We start from the raw sequence: 10,837 nt of genomic DNA, 5'->3' as shown, positions 1-10,837 counted from the left end.
ATTTTAATGAGATATTTCGTTTGCTACTTTTACAAAATTTGTAATTTAATCTCCTTAATCAATTTAAGGCTTATTGACTATGCATTCTTTTAATTTTATTTTTAATAAATTAAGTTTTTTAGAAATTAAATATTTGAGAAAAATATTTATCACATGAAAATAAAAAAATAGTTGTCGGTCAAATTTATAGCATATATAGATCAACGTTTAAAATTGATCATAAGAATTAAAATTGTGAATTTGTTAAAAGTGGAGGATGAAATGTCTCAATAAAAAAGGAGAGACTAAAATTACAAATTTTTTAAAAATAAAAAATAAAATGTTTCAATTGAAAAATAGGAAAAATAAAAACACAAATTTAAGAAAATAGAGTGAAAAAAAATTATATTTTAGCTTTAATAATTTTGTTATGACAAATGCTTAAAGCACTAATTAAATAAATTAAAGTATAAATATTTTTATCAGGTGATGAAAAATTTACGATGTCCATATTTTTTTTCATTGAATTGTGATAACGTAACTGCGTACAGATGATGAGTAATAATTCACTAAATTATAGTAAATGGATGGTGAGTCAACGTGACTCACTTTAACACCTCTATTTTCTAGCTTGTCTTTGATTTCCACACTCTCTCTGAAAAAAACTGATAGAAAATGAAAAAAAGAGGTCAGCCACTAGCAAGTTGGCAGTCTTGTTCTTCGTAAATGCAAGGCCATCACAATTGAAAGATGCACTTTAAGGGTATAGTCAATTTTGGACTGAGTAGTTGCATAGCTTATTTTTATTAAGATTAGGAAAAGGGAAAAAGTCCCACGATGGCCGCATGACAGACGAAAACTTTTTGCATCCCTCTTAAGAAATGTCTACTATTGCAATATAATAATATAAATAGTTTCTTACAAAATAAATATCCAATAATATAATATGTTATGTGCAAGAAAAATGTGATATTTTATATGCAGTTTCTGATGACAAGCTATTTTCTCCAGAGTAATATTGATTATGCAACATTTTTTTCAATATTTTTATACACTTTTTATTACATTATATCACTTGTTTTATTTTACACTTTTTTCTTATTTCTCTCTCTTACATATTTTTAAAAACCAATACTGTTTTTTTTTTTTAAAAAGGAACTGTCGTACCGTTGTTTGCTACCTAACACACCTTTTTTTTTTTCATGGAACACCATGTTTGAATATACAACTCTAATAATACTAAAAAAAGAAATTAAAAATATAATTCTAATGGATGTATTTGATTAGAATTTTAAAAGACTTTTTTAACATAAAAAATCTTGTAAATTTTAAAAATTTAAGTAGAAATATTATGATTTATCATATTTTTGTAAAAGACTTTTAGGATTAAGATTTTGTAATTTAAATTTTAATAAATTTATATTATAAAAATTTAAAAGATATAAAAGAACTTTATAGATTTATAAGGACTTTGACATTGAAGCTTGGATACTCAACTATGTTATGTGAATGATGAAACTAAGGATGAAAGTCACAAAAATATTACATTAAACAAGTAATTGACACAATCAGTATAAGAAAAAAATGATTAATCTTAATATATAAGACAAACATTAATTTAGAAAACAAATAAAAAAGTGCACAAAAAAGAGTATATTTGATAATTCTTTTATTTGAAAAGAATAGAAAAAATATATATGACACATGTCTTGAAGAATATTAAAGAGAATAATGTATGTGTGATGAGAGAAAAGTAAATTTAGTAACTAATAGAAAAAAAGTAAAAGAGTTTAGCAAAATTTTAAAGGTTTGGGTGAGATTGTTTGATAGATGTTTTATATTAAAAGCTTTGGTGAAATTCATCAAATTCATTCTTAAAAAATAATCCATCAAAATTTGTATATTTTTGAATACCAAAATACTTTTTATAAATTATAAAAAATCTTAATTGAATATCATTGGATTTTGTTGCCCTCATTTAAAAAATCTTAAAAGTCTTAAATAAATACCACAAGACTTATTTATACCATTTAAAATTTTTGATTGAATACCACATAACTTTCTTATAAAAAAAATATTTTAAAATCCTTTAAAATCGTAATCCAATACATTTCTCTTAGAAGAGCCAAAGATGTATTGAATGTTTGATATCAATTCTAATAAAAGACAATTATTTTTTATTTATAGGAATCCAAGACTGACATTTATAAATTATAACACTCATTATGTTCAATCAAGTTATATCCCTTTAATAATGAAAAGTAATTTAAGAACAAAAACTTAGACCCCTTAGTAATAAAGAGTATTTTAGGAAAAAAACATTTTATTTTGGAATTAGCACAATATAATAAAATTAGCCAGTAACTTTTTTAATAACTACTCCCTCCAATTTTGAATATAAACAATAAAAATTTATTATTTTTTTTCTCAAATATAAGTAAATATTACTTACTTGTATTTTATTTAATGAGATTCTTTATAAAATATTTTTCATTTTAATAAGGCTATTTTTTTTTATTTGATATCAAGTTCTAATAAAATATATTTATTTTTTTAATAAAAAAATATCATTTAATGAAATTAATTAATTTTTTTTTATAATCGAGACGAGACGGGAATATGTTTTTTTATGATAGAGATGGAAGGAAGTACTACTAATCGTTGAAAAAATTGTGTTTGATTGCGTATTCCTATCAATAATTACTCCTACTATATCATTAAGCAATTAATGCTAAGAAAGATAATGATAACCTTCCGTATAAGTACATTAGTTTTGTTTCTTTGGGATAAGATGCTACGCTTACAGTTTAAATCCTTTATTTAAGTGTATATCTAGGTTTTTGAGTGGTAGATGGTTACTTAGATTTGTGTCTAGTCACGCACATTCCCAACAAATTACATTTATCATTGTGGAAAGAGCATTTAAAGGCAAATTTATTTTTGAAACAATTAAGTAGTAGTAATAAGAGGAAGAAAAGCGAAAAACGAAAGAAAATTATTCAAATTAAGAGTAAATGAGAAGAAAAATAAGAGGTTAAAGTTTTTTCTCATTTAATTTTAATAGAGTTTATATTTTGGCTATGTTCGTCAAAATTAGTCGAAAACTCGATAGCTAAAAATTGAAAAATTAACTTATTAAATTATAAATATTTAGTAAAATTTATTGTTAATAATTGAAAATTAATAAAATTATAATTTATTTTAAAAAAGATAAAAAAAATTGATAAATATATTAAGAATAAAAAAAATATAAAAAATTAGAATTTAACGTTTCAAAGAATATTAAAAATTATTAATAAAAAAACTAACTTAAATCTTTTGCCCAACATAACCTTCGTCTTTATGCTTTTATTGAAATTTCTTCATCTTCTTTTTTTTTCCTTCTAAATTAAGCATTTCGTTAATTTATTGCAACATTAATCTAATTAAACACACATTTTAATTTCAAATTTTTAATACATTTTATTTACTCAATATTATATTATTCATTTTACATTAAGTTTTAACGTTATATTATCCATTAAATACTCTGTCTGTTTTTTTTTTCTTTTACAATTGTCTGATTTTTTAATTTCTAATTATGTATGATTTTTAAAGTTCAAAATAACATTAATGATTATTTAGTCAATTATACTCTTATTTTTTTATTAATTTTCAATTAATTTACGCATACATTTGTTTGTAAAGTAAAAACGAAAAAGGGTCAAATAAGAAACCTATAATGATTTCACACATACATTTTTTTTTTTACATTTCTTAGTTTAAACATACAAAACTTAAAATGTATAGTAGACAAAAGAGAGATGAAGGGAACCATCAATAAATAATTTAAATTGTCACTCTTTTGTATCAGGAATAATTTAAACTTGAGAGAGTACAGCCTATCTTAAGTTTCTTTATATCTTTGGAATGAGAAGAATCTTAATTGAATAATAAGATATATTTCTCTCAATTTTATAAAAGAAATATTTCCTGTGTCATTAATTATAAGATTTTCTTTAAAAATTTGTTTGTTTCCTTTTATAAGAATTTTTTTTTAAATTTTCAGTTGTATTAATTATTTTTTCTTAAATATTTCTACTTAATTATTTTTTTTTCAAACATTAATGACAACAAGTAAGTGAATAGAAAAAAAAGAAAAAAAATTTTAGAATGATAATGTAAATAATTAATAAATTTAATACGATTTTTTTAAGAAACATAAATTAATTATAATTAGAAAGAAAGGAAATATATGACATAAATAACTTTATGTGTACCTATACAATATGATATCTGTCATTAGAAAATTTGTTAACGGGTACTAATGAAATCTCAAGTGATCCATTAAGAATATTTATAATAACTGAGTTACTGTGTTTAACTATGAGTTAAACATGTTTGACATAGATACAAGTTATTTAATCGAAAATAAGATAACTTCTTAGAATAATGTTTGTATAATCTAGCATTACTTTTGTTGTCTCCCCTAGTTTGTGAGTCTGACTAATCTTTGTTTCGGGGGTGTGCGCGTGTCCATCTATCAAACTACAACTACCTCCTTCCCACTTATCTACCCCCCACACCCTTCAATGCTGGCTGCTCTTCTTCCATTTATAAATCCAACTCGATCCTTTCTCCCTCTCTTGTCTTCCTTTCTACCCTTTCTTTCCCTAACTTTACAAAATCACAACACACACAAATCTTCTTTTTAACATTTATCATCGTATCTGAAACTACCAACTATCGATGGCCCCTTCATTCGACACAAGTACTCACACGGTATGCGTGATGGATGCTTCGGGTCACTTGGGCTTCAGCCTTGTCCAAAGACTCCTCCAAAGGGGATACACTGTTCATGCCTCCGTTCAAAAATATGGTAATTTAAATTAATTCTTTATGCTATGGACTATGGTCCCTTGAAATTGAAATTGATTTGCTTTGGAGTCGTTTCTCAGGGGAAGAAAACCTATTCACTGGAATTTCATCCGATCCCGATAAGCTTAAGGTTTTTCGATCTGACCCATTTGATTACCATAGCATAATCGATGCTCTCCGAGGTTGCTCTGGTTTGTTCTACACATTCGAACCTCCCTTTGATCAACCAAATTATGATGTAAGCACCATTTTTTCCTTTTCCCGTTAGTTTGGAATTAAATCTTTATACTAAAAAGAATATCGCTTGATTTAAGAAAATAAATAAAAATTAATGCAAATAGCTAATCCACGAGTATTTTTTTATTGGGTATGGTTGTTGGGTTAGAATTGAGAAATAGCAGAGTTTGTTTACGTTAATTAATATAAAGTAACTCGATTTATTGGTGTATGTGGTAGGCACAATTTGCCTGAGTTTCTCACTTCCTTGTTCCTTGGTTACTCCAATTTCCCTACTTGTTCCCTGGTTACTCAACCCCCTTCGTGTCCACGAATTAATTAAGCCCATGACAGCGAAGTAGATAATTAATATAATTGTAGTTTTGAGCTGTCTAATTAACCTTGTAGTTGTAGTTTTGATCTGGTTAACCTTCGTTGTCGATCGATAATTCACTCACATGTCATGATCATTTGAGCTGGTTCATTTTCAACCATGTGCTTATTTGCTTATCTCATCAATGGTAGTATGGTACGATCTGATCAATATTTTATTTATTCCCTAAAATATTGGCAATCATGATGAAAATATTAATACTGAAAGGTTTACACGCAATGCGGAACGCAGATACAATGTTTCAAACTCTGTTTAAACAACTTGATAATACTACAATAAATTTAATTTTGTCACTCATTGCAGTATTATGATTAGTTTATTAAGTGAATTGCAATCAAACCTTACAAAATTTTTATCCAATATATATATATATATATATATATATATATTTAATTTTGTTATTTTCTAAAAAAAAAATTTGTTACGTATATTTGCATTATCTTATCAGAATCATTTTGTACATAGATTGATAAAACAAATTTTTGTAGGACATCTCTTCCAAAACCTGACCGAAATTTTCAATTCCGAGTTGTTTGTTCGATGTGTTTAATTAATGGCAAGCATTTTTTGACAGTCTGTTTGACCAAAAGCTAAAGGTTGGCGGAATAGTTATTACGGTTTAATTGTTACCAGTGTTGACTAAACGCGTTATTGGAAGTTTCTTTTAATTTTTTTTTCAGATGTTTATTATATATTTCTATCTTTAAGTTTATAAATCAAATAAAAACATATGTCAAGCATTTTATTTACCATTTGAAATTAAACAATCTTAATAATAAGATGTTTTAAAATTTATAGTATTACACTACTTAATATTTGAGAGTTTAATAAAAAAAAATATGTCAAGCATTTTATTTACCATTTGAAATTAAATTTCTGAATTGAAAATTTTGTGTCAAAACTGATCTCTGGTCTTGGAAACATACAGGAATACATGGCAGACGTGGAAGTAAGAGCAGCGCACAACGTGTTGGAAGCATGTGCTCAGACAGAAACTATGGATAAAGTGGTTTTCACATCCTCAGCTACCGCAGTTGTTTGGAGAGAAGATCGCAAGACCATGGAACTAGATCTAGACGAGAGACATTGGAGTGATGTTAATTTCTGTCGCAAATTCAAGGTATATAGTAATATGTACATACTGATATATACAGTTAATTACCCATCGAGTAATACTAGTAATTTTTACTTTTTAATTTCCACGTCTATCTGGGGTATGTTGCAAAATTGATAAATAGTGCATATATATATAAATGTCTAAAGTGAATAATAATGAACAAATATATCCATGTGTAATTAGACATCTTGAGAAAGAGAGAGTAAAATGTAAATATAATATGATAAAAAAATAAAAAAAGTAAAAATATCAACTAAGTGCTTAAAATTATAAATCTCTAAATATTAAGCACTCAATAATAATTGATGGGGTGTGTACATGCAGTTATGGCATGGGGTGTCAAAGACAATGGCAGAGAAGAGCGCGTGGGCCTTGGCAATGGACAGAGGAGTGAACATGGTGTCCATCAACGCAGGCTTAATGATGGCGCATGATCTCTCCATCAAACACCCTTACCTAAGAGGAGCCGCTGAGATGTACGAGGATGGGGTTTTCGTGACCGTCGATTTGGCTTTCTTGGTGGACGCTCACATCTGTGTCTACGAGGATGTCTCATCCTACGGTCGTTATTTGTGCTTCAATCACATCATAAACACCCATGAGGACGCTGTTCAGCTCGCCCGCAAGTTGACGCCTGGTGCATCTTCCTCCTTGCCGCAAAGGTTGGTCAGAGGGCGTTTTTGGTCATTTTGACTTGTGTTTTTCTTTGAATGTTGACTTTGACTTTGACATATTCAACTCTTTTTTTTTTTTTTTTTATGCAGTGATGACTATGGGAAGAGTTTTATCGAACAGAGAATTAGCAACAAGAAGTTGAACAAATTGATGGTGGACTTCGAGGCATAATCGACTTCCATGGTCATCCTTTTGGACGGTGATTAGAGCAATCACATTGGCTGTCTTTCTGCGGGAAAGTATTTGTGTACAAAATGTAGAAAAATTTGTACCTATACCCCCATATTAGTATTATACATTACAAATCAATGTATTTTAAATCAAATAATCATTTCATTATTTATTTCAATATTAGATAATGCAGAATAATTGTCTATTTTTAAATTTTCTTTTCCCCTGTATCCTACCATTTTTTTTATAGAAAATATCCTACCAATTTTAGATTCAACTATATATATCTCAAATTTTACAATGTTTAATCTTCTTATATATATATATATATATATATATATATATATATAACAAATCCATTTTTCTAAAGGTATTGCTATTCGTGCGCATGAAAATGAGTGATTATATTTTAATAATAAGAAATTTTAAACACTCAATAAATTATTTTATCTTTTTTTTTATATCACTTTTTATCGTACTGCATCATCAATCAAATTAATTATTTATATATTTTTTTTCTTCATCTCTCAAGTTATAGACTCAAGATTATCCAATAAATACTTTTCAATGAAAACATACATGAAACTTAATTAGGAAAAATTATGTGAAAAATGATCTTTTTATTAAATAAATATATGTTATCTGATAGAATCAATATTCGTGTAAACATATGATTATGTGCATATAAATATAAATTTTTTATATTGGTTATATATGGTTTGTAACTCATATTTATTTTTCATTTACAGTAGTAATGTATTCTAAAATATAAAATAATTAATGACATCCAATGGGAAAACTTGGTAGTGCAAATGTGCCCTAAGCCCTGAGGAGTTAAGGACCCAAAACAAAACAGTAGGCTAAAGCTGGAAAGTAACTGTTAACGGGAGACTCTGCAGTCTGCATTGGACCAACAAATGCTTTGCTGGATTATAAATTCAAGTCGGTGGGCAGAAGCAGAGGGAGGACGCGCGAGCGTTATTTAAGAGTTTGCTTCTTTAGAATAAAAGATAGAATGCAATAAGAAAGCTAACTCTGTTGTTGCATTATTTCATAAATGCAATGCAATACATAGGCGATAAAATAATCATTTCGCATTTATTGAATAGATAAATTTTCTCTTTTTGAGATTGATAAAGAAATGGCTTTGTGAACATATATACCAATTAAATACGAAAATAGTGGTAGTACTTCAAAGTTGACTTCCAAGTTCCAACTGTGTTGTCTACTGTCCAAGTGCCTTTTGTCCTTTCATTCAATTAAGGTCGGCCTCAACCGTTCTAATGTTGTTGATAGGTTGCCCATACCATTATTTGATGCAAACTTCAAAACTATTTTCTTGAAATAATGGAGTTTCGCTTCTTTTTTTTCTTTTCCATTTTTTTATGTGTGATTTGTTCAATGTTGAGGAATCAACTTTCTCTTTCATCTTCCTTAAATTAATCATATGATGTTTGGAAAAAAATCATTTGAACTACGGTTGCATGTTGCTTTAATTTCAATTATTTAATTAATTAGTTAACAAATATAGTTTTATAGTATTTCTCATCGATCCATCTGTATGATGTCATGAGCATGTATTGTTGAGAATATTGTCGATTTGAATTTCTCAATGCATTTTGTTGAATCCCTATATGCTTCTGCCTAGCTTGAATGATTATTCTTTAATTAACTGGTGATGAATAATTAACAGATAACGGGTAAGATTGTTCTTTTGATGTTGTGAGCTAACTTACAGATGAATGAGTTGGTTTTTCTTTTCTCAGTCATGCATTGAAAAGAATTCAGATATGATATGCACCTTTTCTTATCCTTGAAGAAAACCCACGTTTGTACTGATTCTCTAGCTATTTTTTTTTCTCGGTTCTTCCCCCCTAAACACAACCAGTCTCTGTGGGTCGAATGATTTGAACGATTTGTTCATTTACAAATTGATTTCATGCAATTATATTTGGAACAGACTCATATAAAAAATGACTAGATCAGGAAAACATAGAGAATAAGAATAAGAAACTTTTAGAATTTGTACGAGCAATTTCTTTGGCTACGATCGAAGAGTTTCCAGCTAGGGCATAATATTTCAATTGAAGAGTTGCTGTCTCACAAATTAAATAAGGCTTGTCCAATATGAGCTGTGAAATACTTGGTAATTGTTAGTTATATATACTTTATCATAATAATTTGATAATTCATTAAATATGATCAGTAAACAATAAATGCTTCACAACTCTAAGTGTTATTACTAGTACCTTCTAGACAAATAAATACTCGATCCTTATATACCAAAATAATGAACACTTGCTTCTTTGGCACCATCCTTGAAAGTTGACAGTAAAGACCCAAAAATTGGAATAGGATATAATGGGCATTCAGTAATATAGTTCACCCCCTCCCTCCCTCCACCTACACCCCTCCTTTTATTTTTATTTTTATGTGGATAATAAAGTTGCACGCTCATGATGTAACCTAAACCCAAACATATTACCGGATGTTTTAATAAAGGAATTATACTATTGAGGTTATATTATTGCGCGAGTCTTTAAACTATTTGGCAGGTTTTAATTAGGTTCCTGTTTATATATATATATATATATATATATATATATATATATATATATATATATATATATTAATTTGGTCATTAATTAAACTTGTATTTATTGTTAATTGATTTTTGTATCTAATTGTTGTTTAAAAAATTATTTGTTTGAGTCAATTATGTAAATTTGCAACATGACTATTGTAGGATGAACTTATATTACAGATAGTTTTAAAAAAATGCTTGAATTGAGTGAATTTGTATGAGAACACTAGTTGAAAAATCTGATTGAGAATATAAGATTCAGAATCGGCACAAACACTAAATACTGGTGTGAAAGTGTAAAAATCTAAAAAAGGTGACAATATTGAATTCATGATTAATTGAGTCCAATGGTTAATTTTCCGCAACCACTATTTAACTATTTCTCAAAATATATTACTAACTTTTTAATTCAAATATATCCCATTAGACAAATTAATGTTTATTAGGGTTGGCTCTGGTTGGTGGGTGGAACTTTGGCAGCAAAAATAAAGCAATTAGTACTATAATTTGTTTTCCTCCGTAAATATTAATTTTCAGAAACAATTCTATTTAAGACGAATACTATTTAAGACAGACGCTAAATATGTGAACACTTCTTTCAGCGAAAATTTAAGATTATTAAAAAGTATATTGTTAATATTTTATTTTGTTTAACTCCCATTGAATATTGATTAGTAATAGTCCCATAGACATTTTACCTTATCCAGGCTGGATATAATGGAAACGCATGACATTCACTGGGGTGTAGGTTCCTTTCGGCCAGAAGAAGCATAAATTCGTGTGCGTTAGAATTTAGAAGAAAAATGGCAAGCTAATGATCAAGGCACAAATCACGGACTAAGGA

General features: G+C 27.6%; 1 protein-coding gene across 1 annotated transcript; it reads left to right on the top strand.

Moving 5' to 3' along the window:
• The first annotated feature begins 4,407 nt into the window (after positions 1-4,407).
• LOC100793329 (cinnamoyl-CoA reductase-like SNL6) lies at positions 4,408-7,684 on the top strand. Its single transcript, XM_003534232.5, has 5 exons — positions 4,408-4,837; positions 4,917-5,074; positions 6,375-6,566; positions 6,888-7,225; positions 7,328-7,684. Exons 1-5 carry the CDS (start codon positions 4,708-4,710, stop codon positions 7,407-7,409), a joined length of 900 nt encoding a protein of 299 aa, XP_003534280.1. The 5' UTR covers positions 4,408-4,707; the 3' UTR covers positions 7,410-7,684.
• Positions 7,685-10,837: the final 3,153 nt, after the last annotated feature.

This window comes from Glycine max, chromosome 9 (genome assembly GCF_000004515.6).
Source record: "Glycine max cultivar Williams 82 chromosome 9, Glycine_max_v4.0, whole genome shotgun sequence".
Taxonomy (NCBI): domain Eukaryota; kingdom Viridiplantae; phylum Streptophyta; class Magnoliopsida; order Fabales; family Fabaceae; genus Glycine; species Glycine max.
Note: the sequence above shows the minus strand (reverse complement) of the source record. Positions and strands in the feature narration are given on the sequence as shown.